This window comes from Somniosus microcephalus, chromosome 3 (assembly GCF_052327205.1).
Source record: "Somniosus microcephalus isolate GS21.2 chromosome 3, FLI_Smic_1.0, whole genome shotgun sequence".
NCBI classification, from domain to species: Eukaryota; Metazoa; Chordata; class Chondrichthyes; order Squaliformes; family Somniosidae; genus Somniosus; species Somniosus microcephalus.
This window is the reverse complement of record NC_140989.1, coordinates 111,510,745-111,525,199: the sequence shown is the minus strand read 5'-3', so window position 1 is coordinate 111,525,199 and position 14,455 is coordinate 111,510,745. Positions and strand designations below refer to the sequence as shown.

The window sequence follows — 14,455 nt, the reverse complement described above, 5'->3', positions numbered from 1 at the left end:
CCTTGGTTTTACAAAGCTCTATCTTATGAAAAGATTTCTTCACTGAGCTAAAGGAAGAGAGACAAATCCTTAGAAGGCTATGGCAAAGATTCAGGTAAGGAAAGAAAGTGCACTTCACTTTCAGCTTCTATGTTAACAGCCTACTCCTGCTCCTATTTATGTTTTTAATGTTAAGCACATTTTAATTATGCTAAACAAATAGAATTTGGTCTTATAATACTTTTTTAAAAATTGCTTTGAAGATAGCATTAAAATGCACCAAAGGGTTAATCAAAAAAAATCACTAACATCCCCATTCATCGACCTTGTGCTTGCCAATAGCTGGTACAAGTCCATGTAAAAGTACCACAATACAAGTAATACATGCAAAAAATCATGTTCACCCAATAACTTGCCAGCCATATGCATCTAGAAACAGTGAAAGACAGAACAGATTCCCCTTATCTCATCTCCTCCAGTGCTCACACCAAATAACAAGAGCTCCAGCAGAAGTGAGATCACAAGCCATTAAATCATTAATACACAGACCTGTTGAACAGTTGTCGTCAAATCCAAGCACAGCTGTATAATCTTGTTTTTCATCATTGAGTAATCACTGATCCCTGTAAATGGTGACCTGTAATAAAATAAATCTTCTTTTAGAATAGTATGTATACAAGATCTCAACACACAACTTGGGCTATAAACCTGCACACACTGGGATAGTTGTGTATATACTAAAATGGATTAGAACAAGCTTCTGAAACATACCCACTAAATACATTAACAAAATCAAAATACAGTGCAAAACTTTGATAATTATTTGTTCCAAAATAATCTTACACCATCATTTAACACGTCTTTAATAAATGAGTCAGTGTGTTCAATAATAATTCCAGAGTACATGCATGGAGTTTCCAAATAGTAACACTATAAACCCAACAGGCATGTTCAAAAATATGATATGGGGAATCCATCACTTAGTAAATAAATGCTATTTCATGACTCAATGTATATGACTCAGAACTGGTGGCCCAGCACATTGAAAAGTTGTTTTCCATTTCTGGGACAGGATTCATCAATCCAGACTGGGCAGTCTCAGACAAGTTCTTAGCAGCCACAGGTCCATAGCACAAAGCTATATATAGTTCAGCATTAAACTGAAGTGCAGCTGATAAGATAACTGGAAAAATTCCAGTTGTGCAGTAGTGCAGCAGCGAGAGCGGCCCTGGGTGGAGACTGAGCGCAGAGACCGAGGATGTAAGGAGCGGGGAAAGAGAAATAAAAAGTAATCAAAGTGTGACGTCACCAGAAAGCTGGTAAGTGATTTGTTGGTGAGTATTTCTCTCTCGCTTTTTTCCCCAAACTTAATTTTTGTGGTTTATAGATTCTAGGGTCTCTGTTGCGTAGCGGGGAGTGCTAGTAAACAAGGGCCCTTGAGTATATCATTTAATTGTAGTGTAATTAGTGGTATTGATTTGATTTAATTTAAATTAATTAAAGGGTAAGTCATGGCAGCACAGCTCGGCCCCGTGGCATGCTCCTCCTGCACTATGTGGGAAATCAGGGACATTTCCTGTGTCCCTGATGACCATGTGTGCAGGAAGAGTATCCAGCTGCAGTTACTGGCAGACCGCACTGCAGCGCTCGATCTGCGAATGGATACATACTGGAGCATTTGCGATGCTGAGGACATCGTGGATAGGATGTTTAGGGAGTTGGTCACACCGCAGGTAAAGGCTGCACAGGCAGAAAGGGAATGGGTGACCGCCAGGCAGAGTAGTAGGTGCAGGGATCCCCTGTGGCCATCCCCCTCTCAAACAGATATACCAATCTGGGTACTGTTGAGGGAGATGGCTTATCGGGGGAAGGCAGCAGCAGCCAACTTCCTGGCACAATGGGTGGTTCTGCTGCACAGGACGGGAGGAAAAAGCGGGAGAGCTATAGTGATAGGGGATTCTGGTGTAAAGGGAATACACAGACATTTCTGCGGCCGCAAACAAGACTCTAGGATGGTATGTTGCCTCCCTGGTGCAAGGGTCAAGGCTGTCTCGGAGTGGCTGCAGGGCATTCTGGAGGGGGAGGGTGAACAGCCAGCTGTCGTGGTGCATATAGGTAGCAACGATATAGATAAAAAACAGGATGAGGTCCTAAAAGCTGAATATAGGGATGTAGGAGGTAAATTTTAAAAATAGGACCTCAAACGGTAGTAATCTCAGGATTGCTACCAGTGCCATGTGCTAATCAGTAGAAATAGAAGCATATTTCAGATGAATGTGGCTAGAGGAATGGTGCAAGGCAGAGGGGTTCAAATTCCTGAGACATTGGAACCGGTTCTGGGGGAGGTGGGACCAGTACAAACTGGACGGTTTGCACCTGGGCAGGACCGGGACCGATGTCCCGGGGGGAGTGTTTGCTGGTGCTGTTGGGGAGGGTCTAAACTAAAATGGCAGGGGGTTGGGAACCTATGCAGGGAGACAGAGGAAAGGGAAGCAAGGATAGAAGCAAAAGACAGGAAGGAGAAAAGCAAAAGTGGAAGGCAGAGAAATCAAGTGTGTAACTCAAATAGGGCCACAGTAAATAATAATTCTAAAAGGACTAAGTGTTAAAAAAACAAGCCTGAAGGCTTTGTGTCTTAAGGCGAGGAGTATTCCTAATAAGGTGGATGAATTAGCTGCGCAAATAGATGTAAACGGATATGATATAATTGGGATTACGGAGACTTGGCTCCAGGGTGACCAAGGCTGGGAATTCAACATCCGGGGTATTCAATATTCAGGAAGGACAGGCAAAAAGGAAGAGGTGGGGTAACATTGCTGGTTAAAGAGATCAACACAATAGTAAGGAAGGATATTAGCTCTGATGATGTGGAATCTGTATGGATAGAGCTGAGAAATACCATGGGGCAAAAAACGTTAGTGGGAGTAGTATACAGATCCCCAAATAGTAATGCTGAGGTTGGGGATGGCATTAAACAGGAAATCACAGACACGTGCAATAAGGGCACAGCAGTCATCATGGGTGACTTTAATCTACATATAGATTGGGCTAACCAAATTAGTAACAATACTGTGGAAGAGGAATTCCTAGAGTGTATACGGGATGGTTTCCTGAACCAATATGTTGAGGAACCAACTAGAGATCAGGCCATCTTAGACTGGGTATTATGTAATGAAAAAGGATTAATTAGCAATCTTGTTGTGCGAGGCTCCTTGGGGAGGAGTGATCATAATATGATCAAATTCTTCATTGAGATGGAGTGTGAAGTAGTTGACTCAGAGACTAGGGTCTTGAATTTAAATAAAGGAAACTACGATGGTATGAGGTCCGAGTTGGCTAGGATGGATTGGGGAACATTACTTAAAGGGTTGACAGTGGATAGGCAATGGCAAACATTTAAAGATCGCATGGATGAACTACAGAATTTGTTCATCCCTGTCTGGCATAAAAATAAAACAAAAAAGGGATAGCATAAGATCCAAGGAGAGGGCATATAAATTGGCCAGAAAAAGCAGCAAACTTGAGGATTGGGAGCAGTTTAGGATTCAGCAAAGGAGGACAAAAGGATTAATTAAGAGGGGGAAAATAGAGTGTGAGAGTAAGCTTGCAGGGAACATAAAAACTTGACTGTAAAAGCTTCTATAGATATGTGAAGAGAAAAAGATTGGTGAAGTCAAGCATAGGTCCCTTGCAGTCAGAATCAGGGGAATTTATAATGGGGAACAAAGAAATGGCTGCCCAATTAAATACATACTTTGGTCCTGTCTTCACAAAGGAGGACACAAATAACCTCCCAGAGATGTCAGGGAACATAGGGTCTGATGAAAGGGAGGAACTGAAAGAAATCAGTATTTGTAGGGAAATGGAGTTAGGGAAATTGACGGGATTGAAGGCTGATAAATCCCCAGGGCCTGATAATCTACATCCTAGGGTACTTCAGGAAGTGGCCCTAGAAATAGTAGATGCATTGCTGGTCATCTTCCAAAATTCTATAGACTCTGGCACAGTTCCCATGGATTGGAAGGTAGCTAATGTAACCCCACTATTTAAAAAAGGTAGTAGAGAGAAGACGGGGAAGCCTGACATTGGTAGTGGGGAAAATGCTAGAGTCCATTATAAAAGAAGTAATAGCAGAGCACTTGGAAAACAGACAGGATCGGACAAAGTCAACATGGATTTACAGAAGGTAAATCGTGCTTGATTAGTCTACTGGAATTTTTTGAGGGTGTAACTGGTAGAATAGATAAGGGAGAACCAGTGGATGTGGTGTATTTGGACTTTCAGAAGGTTTTCGATAAGGTCCCGCATAAGAGGTTAGCGTGTAAAGTTAAGGCACATGCGATTGGGGGGCAAGGTACTGACTTGGATAGAGAACTGGTTGGCAGACAGGAAGCAAAGAGTTGGAATAAACAGATCTTTTTCCAAGTGGCAGACGGTGACTAGTGGGGTACCGCAGGGATCGGTGCTAGGGCCCCAGCTATTCACAATATATATTAATGATGATCTAGACGAGGGAACTAGATGTAATATCTCCAGGTTTGCAGACGACACAAAGCTGGGTGGGCGTGTGTGCTGTGAGGAGGATGCAGAGAAACTCCAGTATGATTTAGACAGGTTGAGTGATTGCACAGATGCAGTATAATGTGGATAAATGCGAGGTTATCCACTTTGGTGGCAAGAACAAGGAGGCAGATTATCTGAACGGCAATAGATTGGGAGAAGGGGAAGTGCAACGAGACCTGGGTGTCCTTGTGCACCAGTCGCTACCTGCATGCTTATAAGGCGGCAAATGGTATGTTGGCCTTCATAGCAAGAGGATTCGAGTACAGGAGCAAGGATGTCTTGCTGCAGTTGTACAGGGCCTTGGTGAGACCACACCTTGAGTGTTGTGTGCAGTTTTGTTCGCTTTATCTGAGGAACGATGTTCTTGCCATGGAGGGAGTGCAGCAAAGATTCACCAGACTGATACCTGGGATGGCAGGAATGATGTATGAGGAGAGATTGGGTCGATTAGGCTTATATTTGCTAGAGTTTAGAAGAATGAGGGGGGATCTCATTGAAACTTATAAAATTCTAACAGGACTAGACAGACTAGATGCAAGAAGGATGTTCCCGATGGCAGGGGAGTGCAGAACCAGGGGTCACAGTCTAAAGATAAGGGGTAAGCCATTTAGGACTGATGGAGGAGTAATTTCTTCACCCAGAGTGGTGAACCTGTGGAATTCTCTACCACAAAAGGCAGTTGAGGCCAACTTATTAAATATATTCAAGAAGGAGTTAGATATATTTCTTAAGGCTAACGGGATCAAGGGATACGGGGAGAAAGCAGGGACAGGGTACTGAATTTGGATGATCAGCCATGATCTCATTAAATGGCGGAGCAGGCTCGAGGGGCCGAATGGCCTACCTCTTCTCCTATCTTCTATGTTTCTATGGATGCTCTTCTGAGGCAGATGACCAGTCAGCATGGAAGACGCCTACATCTAGCCATATTACACTTCACCTAGAAGAGCTCAATACTGGCACTGGAAGCATGCAATTTATTTGCTCTGATGAATCAAATGCAGACAATTAATTAAGAATTGGGCAACCTACAGCTCATGAGTTGTGAGGAAAATCAGATCACACTACAGCTCCCAGTCTAAAGCCTCATCAATAAAGAAAACTGCTTTGTATTGTTCTGTAATTGGCAATCAGAACTAAAGATAATGTAACAAAAAGGTGAAGAAATTAAACTTCAATCCTGTACTTGGAGGTGGATTCCCCCTAGCACACTTATCTAAAATGGATCAGTCAGTAAATATGTTCTTTTCCTCATAACATCCCGATACTTCCCCCTCTCCCAACAGTTTCTATTTATTGATGCAAATGTACTCTTGTATATGGGACACCTTGTAAAAGTTTACTACTGTGACTTAACAGACTGAGTAATAAGGATTTTAAATTTTTGTATGCTGTGCCCCAGAACACAGGCCACTTCCTACATCCCAAGAATACTCCAACATGCCATACCGTGGAGTGCTGGCTGCACCCACAATATCATCTCCTGCTGCTCTTCCACGTCCCACAACTCCCTGATCCAATCCATGCAGCAGGGGGAACTTCTCCCCACAGGGGAGGGAACATGTAGAAAAGATGGCTGGTCACCTTGGCACACTTGCAGGGCCTACAAAAAAATGCCAATACAGGTTGAGCGTCCCAAATCCAGAGTTCTGGTATTCGGACTCCAGGATGATTGGGGTCAGGGGTCCGGAATCTGTAAAATGTTCCGGAATCCAGGCACCAAGGGAGGCTTACCAAAAAACGGAAATAGCGCAACCTAGGCCCAGGCATTTCCGGACTCGGCACGTGTTTCTGATGTCCGAAGTCTGTAAATATCGCAACCTGGGCTCGGGCATTTCCAGACTTCGGACATCAGAAACCCGTTCCGAAGTCCAGAAAAAACCGAAAACCGGCTCGGCCTCGGTCCCGAGGTTGCCGGATTCGGGACGTTCTACTTCTACAAATAAAATTTAAAACACTGATGGAGAGAGTTTGCCTCTCTAGATCAAAAGTAACAAACTTCATGTATATCTGAGGTGTCCTGCAAAACCTCCTCCCATACAGTATATCTGTTTGAATTAACAGGAGAATGTTGAGGAGCAGGATATACCTTAATTTCCAGACCAGCCGCTGCACACTGACAATTTTCATAGTAATTGCACACAAGAGAAATTTACCCAAGATAACTGCTCGCGCAACTGAAAGGGACAGTAATGAACCTTTGGAGCCAGCATCAATTTGTGTACCACTGCTTTTTAGTAACTGCAATGTTTTTCTTTCCTAACCAGAAGCATAAAGTTCAAATTAACTCTTCGCCCGCCCGCGCCCCCCCCCCCCCCCCCCGAGCTCATCCTTTGGACAAGTAGCTGGATAGTTTTACTTGCCACAATTTTCTGTACAATTAAATGCATTCTTGTAGCAGGCAGAGATTAAAACAGATGTATACATTAATGACATTCATTTAAGACACATCTGCTGCAGTCTTTGACAATCCAAAACATGAGAAATGACCACAACGGAGAGAACATGCGACTGCAACTTACCAGTGTTATACCTATTGAAGAAAAAAAAATGCTGAAAGTTAACTTTCACCTGCCCGAGTAACTAGCAGCAGCACAGTACACAAGTGTGCAGTTACTTTAGGTTGACACATTATTTACCTGTCCAGCCACGCCAACAAGGCCTTAGCAGCTGCAATGAGGTCCACAACTGAGGTAAGCAAGTCGTTAGGAGGTTTGCGAGAAGTTGTGCCATCATAAGCAGTGTTTTTTCTTCTAGTGCCGATAAAATTCTGGAGGCTATTGGTGGCAGCCCGTAACTTCAGGGCCAAATTCTTCATGCTTTCTGTTTCCAATCCATAATTCTGCAATTAAAAGTGAATCATCAGAATAGAAGCAGCCAAAACAATGATCCTGAACCACCTTCCAATCCTCCTTGGATTTGGGGGGTGGTGCCACATGGCTGGAGGATTGTAAATGTTACACCCCCTGTTTAAAAAGGAGAGAGAATAAACCCAGCAACTACAGGCCAGTCAGCCCAATGTGGAGACACCTTTAGAGACAATAATCCAAAACAACATTAATTGGCATTTGGAAAAGTAGATGGGTTAATATGAAAGTCGGCACAGATTTGTTAAAGGCAAATCATGTTTGATTAACTTGATTGAGTTCTTTGATGAAGTAACGAAGAAGGTTGACAAGGGTAGTGCAGTTGATGTTGTGCATATGGTCATTCAAAAGTCATTTGATAAAGTACCACATAACAGACAAAATTAAAGCCCATGAGATTGAAGGAATAATGGCAGCGTGGAAACAAATTTGGCTAAGGGACAGAAAGCAGCGTAGTGGTGAACGGCTGTTTTTCAGATTGGAGGGAAGTAGACAGTGGTGTTCCCCAGGGGTCAGTATTGGAACCACTGCTCTTTTTGATACAGTATATATATATATATTAATGACCTGGACTTGGTATACAGGGCATAATTTCAAAGTTTGCAGATAAAATGAAACTCAAATATAGTAAATATGAGGACAGACAGGCTGGTGAAATGGGCAGACATATGACTGATGAAAATGCAGAGAAGTGTGAAGTGATTCATTTTGGGAGGAAGAATGAGGAAACACTGAACTAAATGGTACAATTTTAAGGGGGGTGCAGGAATAGAGACACCTAGGGGTGTATGTACACAAATCTTTGAAGGTGGCAGGACAAGTTGATGAGGCTGTTAAAAAAGCATATGGGATCCTTGGCTTTATAAACAGAGGCATAGAGTACAAAAGCAAGGAAGTTGTGCCAAACCTTTATAAATCACTGGTTAGGTCCCCAATGGAGTATTGTGTTCAATTCTGGGGGAGAGCAAGAGAAGGATCACACTCATATTTGAAGAGTGGCAACTTAAGTACTGGGGTGGGGTGGGGGTGGTTGGCCTAACACCACCCATAGAAATATAATCCCAGCACAAGTCACTATCTTCAGGATACAAGTGGGGAAGAAAATCCTCTTTCCACCTCCCCTTAATTTTCTCCCTTCCTAAAAGGTGTGGCTTCTTGCTAGGGTATAGTTCTCTTCACTACCTTGCCCAAGTGTCTTTTTTTTTCTTATAACCCTCGACAGCAAGTGCCAACTAGCTAATAAACAAGAGCTTTGAGCCTAATTTTCATCCTCACCAATCATAAATACTGACTTGTATTTATATAGCGCCTTTCACGACCACCAGACATCTCAAAGCACTTTACAGCCAATTAAGTACTTTGAATGTAGTCACTGTTGTAATGTAGGAAATGCGGCAGCCAATTTGCGCACAGCAAGGTCCCACAAACAGCAATGTGATAACGACCAGATAACCAGTTTGTTATGTTGGTTGAGGGATAAATATTGGCCAGGACACAAATATAGATGTTCAGCAGGTGTTACTGAATTGTAATCAGGAGCAGAAACCCTGGGCTAGTTTTCCCTTCACTAACCCAAGGTGAAGAGGTCAACTGAAATGCCTTCACTGCTGCCTGGCAAAGATTGGCAAACTCAGCATAGACCGGAGACCTTCCAGATCTGCGTGGCTCAGGTACTCTCTGGATAAATTCGCTGAGCCATCAGGGGAGCTTTGATTTATTTAGTCCGTCTAGCATGATCGACAAGAAAAAATTACTAGTCTGAGCAAGCCCAGCTTCTCAAAATTCCTACTCACAGGCAGCATTCGGCTCAAGTTAGAATCACCAACTCCGCTGGGTTTCTGATCTCTGCTGCGTTCATGGTGGAGGAGTGTAAAGTGGAGATTGGAGGAGTGTAAAGTGGAGATTGGAGGAGTGGAGATTGGAGAAGTGTAAAGTGGAGATTGGAGGAGTGTAAAGTGGAGATTGGAGGAGTGGAGATTGGAGGAGTGTAAAGTGGAGATTGGAGGAGTGTAAAGTGGAGATTGGAGGAGTGTAAAGTGGAGAAGTGTAAAGTGGAGATCAGATGCCTTCCCACAAGAAGAAACACAAAAGCATGCTTACGTTAGAAAGTGCCCCCGACAGCAAATGCACAGTTTTGCTGCCGTTGCCTGGAAACCTTAATTTGGTGTCTCAGGAGCTACCTTCCACTAATAGTAACCACGAGGTGCAGGCTTTCACCTTGGGAGTGGCTGCACAAGGTAAAATGAATAAAGAGCAGTGCACAGACCTCTCAGGCTTCAGCATGACTGTTGCATTCTAGACACTTAGTAAATATGAAAGCACCTGTAGAATATAACACGAGAGACGCATCCCATCAACCAGTTCAAAACGGCAGCCCAGAGTTACTGGTACCAGTGACCCACATTCCTTCAGCTACAGACGTTTTGTCCAGGAAAAGAGGGTTACCCAAATATAACCTCCATTTATGCCAGATTCCCTGCAAAAAAAGTGTAATTGGCTGGTAGCTGGTTCCGTAACCTATGTGAAAGTTACTCCAAAAAAAAAAAAAATCACTATTGGTTTCTTATTATGTTAACCGTGGCTCAGTGATAGCACCCTTGACTCAGTCAGTAAGTTGTGGGTTCAAGTCCCACTCCTGAGACTTGTGCACATAATCTAATCTGACATTTCAGTGTAGTACTGAGGGAGTGCTGCACTGTTGGCGGTGCCATCTTTTGGACGAGGCGTTAAAACGAGGCCCCATTTATCCTCTCAGGTGGACATAAAATATTCCATTGCACTATTTCAAAGAGGAGCAGGGGAATTCTCCCCGGTGTCCTGGCCAATATTTATACCTCAACCAACATCACCAAAACAGATTATCTGATCATGATCACATTACTGCTTGTGGGACTTTATTGTGCGCCACATTTCCTACATTATAACAGTGACTACATCAAAAGTACTTCATTGGCTGTAAAATGCTTTGGGAAGTCCTGAGGTCATGAAAGGTGCTCTATAAATGCACGTCTGTTAATCTATACGGGGCAATGAACTGGAGGATCAAGATACATAGATCAAAAATCCATACTATTGGTAACAAAAGAATGATTACTCAAGCATAAAGACACATGTAGTGCACACACTCCCAGCTGGTGTTTACACAGTATTAATTCAAACTGGTCTCAGCATGAAATTTACCTTGAGGTGAACTCACTTTGTCAGCGCCAATTCAAAGCACACAGTAAAGTCATTCATACTCTACCTGGAGTTCAGATTTAAGCATGATGCAAAATACACAGAACACTCAAAACAACCAGTTCATAGCATGAGCAAAATATGCCAGTCACTTCCAATCGGCACCAGCTGCTCCAGAATGCAATGAGCTATAGTCTAAAGTTTGCAAATTAACCAATTGCTGGATGTGGGGCTCTCGATCAGTGCATTGCTGTAACTGGATGTAGAATTTCCTGGTACTAAACTATAGATTTCTCGAAAGCAGCAATATTTATGTCGCACCTTTTAACGTCGAAAAATGTCCCACAGTGTTTCACTGAGGTGCAATCACACAAAAATAGACACGGAGTAAAGAAAGAGATTACGGTGGGAAGCTACGTCATGAAGGAGAGTTTAAAGGAAGAGAGGAAGGTGAAGAGGTAGGGTGGTGTATGCAGAGAATTTCAGATAGTGGAGCCTAGATAGCTGATAGCACAGCTACCAAGTGTAGGTGAAGGGACTGGGATGCACAAGAGGCCAGAATCGGAGGAACAAAGAGTTTGAGAGGGGGGGGGGGGGGGGGGGGGGAAAGAGGTTGTACGGCTGGAAGAGGTTACAGAGATAGGGAGGAGCAAGGACATGAAGGAACCTAAACACAAGAATACAAATTTTAAATTGGAAGCATCGGGTGACTGGGAGCAGAGACACAAGTGAGCAGGGACTTGGCTGGGACAGGATACTGGCAGTAGAGTTTTCAACAAGATGAAGTTTATAGACCATGCAGGATGGAAGGTCAGCAAGGCGAGCAATTAACTAGTCAAGTCTAGAGTTGACAAGGCATGGGCGAGAGTCGCTGATAGACTAATGCAGGCAGGGGATGTGGTCTTTGTGACAGAAAGAATGTGATTGGAAGCTGAGCTCAGGGTTGAATAGGATGCAGAGACTGAACAGTCTGGTTCAATCTGAGACAGTGGCCGAGAAGGGTCTGAACCAGCAGCAAGGGTACAGAATTTGTGGTGGGGGGCCATTATGATGGTTTTGTTTCACTGATGGAAATTGCAGCTTATTCAAGACTGGACAGATACATAGTCTGAGAACACAGACAGTGGAGGGGTCAAGACAGGTAATGGAGACATAGTGCTCGCCGTCGCCAGCATACTTGTGGAACCTGACCCCATGTCTTCAGATGATGCCAAGGAGCAGCATATAAATGAGGAACAGGAGGGATGAAGGATATATCCTTGAGGTAGCGTTGCAGGGGCGGGAAGAGAAGTCATTGATGGAGATGCTGTGGCTACGATTGTATAGGAAAGAGTGGAACCAAGCACAGGCACTCCCACTAACCGGGCAATGAAGGAGAGTCATTAGAAGGAGGGTCATCAGGAGCAGGATGGTGTGGTTTGTCAAAGGCTGCAGAAAAAATGAAGAGGCATAGCGAATCATGGTCACAGAGGATGCTATTTGTGACTTTGATTAGTTCTGTTTCAGGGCTGTGTCAATGCTGAAACCTGATTAATATATTCAAACGTGGGCGTTAAGGGAAAGATGGGCATGGAATTGGGACATGATAGCACATTCATGTACTTTGGAGAGGAAAGGGAGATTGGAGATAGGGGAGTAGTTTGCAAAGACAGAGAAGAATCATCGAATCATAGAATAGTACAGCACAGGAGGCCATTCAGCCCATCGAATCTTTGCTTGCTTAATCTTACGGGGCAGATAACGACAATTTAAAGGGAGGGTACAGTCCTTGGAGTGATGTCACTATATTATACTCTTGTGATCATCACGCATTAAAAGCAAAAAGCAGATCAAGTTGTTCAAAAATGTATTAAATTGAAGACAGGTTTTAAAGAGATACCAGATCAACCAATCAGGTTTCAGTTTCAATGTTTACCATAAAGGGAACATAACTGCACAACTATGTTGCAATTCCTCACGGGCATTTTATGCAGTGCCTTTTTGCAGGGCTAGCGAAAAGAAAAATGGAAAAATCTCATTTTGCATAATGTAGAAACAAATGTCCTGGTATTTTTCTAACCTGCACAGTTCTGCCAGTTTATCCTGGTACAAAGTTATCTATTTTCTACAGAAAGCTGAACACGGAGGGTGGCTCAGTGAAGAGTACTGGCATGTTTAGTAGTAGAAATCTGGAATTCTCTCCCCAGAATGGTTGTGGATGCTGGAACAATTGGAGCTTTCAAGACTGAGATTGGTAGATTTATATTACGTAAGGGTATCAAGGGTTTTGGAGCCAAGGTAGGCAAATGAAGTTGAGGTACAGATCAGCCATAATCTAGTTGAATGGTGGATCAGGCTGGAGGCGCTGAATGGCCTACTCCTATATTTAGCAGTCAGTGGTAGAATGGGAGGTCCTGTTCAGTACCCAAAAGAAACGCAGTTCCCAACCAGGTCGAGACAGCAGCATCTTCTTGTTAGAGGGAGTGAAGAAAGAGGGGAGAGAAGCCAGCTAGGATATTTGCTTTTCTTTCTCCCCGCTCTCCACTTCCCCACTTTAAATCCTGCTTTTTAGCATCTTGATCATCTCAGAATCTTCCAGAACTAGCACAATCCTGTCGAACAGTTTAGCACGTCACAACTTCACAAATCAGAAGCATGACTCGTACACAAGCAAAAATTAGGATTGCGAGTGAAACCGGAGTATTTTAATACAACAGCACAATTGCGTAATAAAACATTTCATCACTTCACAGGAACAATTGACTGCTCAAGTTTCCCTACCTTGAAACATTTGGTCTCAATAAATACTACTACTTTTAAGATGCAGAGTCACATTGGGAGAAGGGTGGAGAGGAGGAAAGAGGCAATGCAGGGTGTGCCATATAGCATATAGTCCGCATTTTGTATGCCATTTGTGAAGCAGATTGAAGCGGACACGGGTGGGGGGGGAATGAAAGAGAAGAGCGAGTATTTTTTAAATAAAAAAAGGTAGGTAAAATCTAGTCCAGCTACAATAAGCTGTTTTCTAGTTAAATTCACTTACTGAAAGTAGAGAATAGAAGAACATCTCGAAACGAAAAGTATAATAATGAATAGTCAGCATGGATTTCAAAAGGGAAAATCATGCTTGACCAACCTCACTGAATTTTTTTTTTTAAAGGGGTAACAGAATACACAATGGTAATGCAGTAGATGTAATTTATCTAGATTTTCAAAAGGCCTTCAATAAGGTACCCCATAATAGACTAATGAATAAGGTCAGAGAATGCAGAGTCAGGGGACAAGTAGCAGAATGGATTGCTAGCTGGCTTCAAGACAGAAAGCAGAGAGTGGGAGTAAAGGGTACAATGGGGAGACCAAACGCAGATTGGGTGACCGCTTTGCGGAACACCTCCGTTCAGTCGTAAGGGTGACCCCGAGCTTCCGGTCGCCTGTCATTTCAATTCACCGCTCCATTCCCACTCGGACCTCACCGTCCTTGGCCTCTTGTATTGTTCCACGGAAGCTCAACGTAAACTTGAGGAACAGCAAATCATCTTCCGATTAGGCACTTTGCAGCCTTCCGGACTCAATATCGAGTTCAATAATTTCAGATCATAACCTCGGCCCCTATTACTTTTTTCCTTTTAATTTTTTCCACCCCTTTGTTTTGGGTCCTTTTTTTCTCCCCACCCCCCCCCCCCCCCAACCTTTCCTTTTGTTTCTCTCTCACCTGGCAGCTGTCCTTATCCTGCCAGTACACTTCACACCTAATCTCAGCTGCCTTTTGTCTCCACGGGCCCATTACCATCTCATCTGGCTTCGCATACCTTTTATTGTCTCTTTTGTTCGATCGCAGCTTTGCCTTCGATCTTTTTATTTTCTTTCCAGTTTTGAAGAAGGGTTTCAAA

At 43.3% G+C, this 14,455-nt stretch overlaps 1 protein-coding gene across 4 annotated transcripts in view; it reads right to left on the bottom strand.

Annotated features, from left to right (window-relative positions):
- cnksr3 (cnksr family member 3) overlaps positions 1–14,455 on the bottom strand; it is a 226,273-nt gene that overhangs the window by 90,430 nt on the left and 121,388 nt on the right. For all 4 annotated transcript variants that reach the window (XM_085981477.1, XM_085981475.1, XM_085981476.1 and 1 more), the window contains 2 exons: positions 7,182–7,384; positions 529–616 (listed from right to left, as the gene is read on the bottom strand). In XM_085981477.1, the coding sequence (XP_085837603.1) occupies positions 529–616; positions 7,182–7,384 (291 nt within the window). The remainder of the gene's footprint in view (positions 1–528; positions 617–7,181; positions 7,385–14,455) is intronic.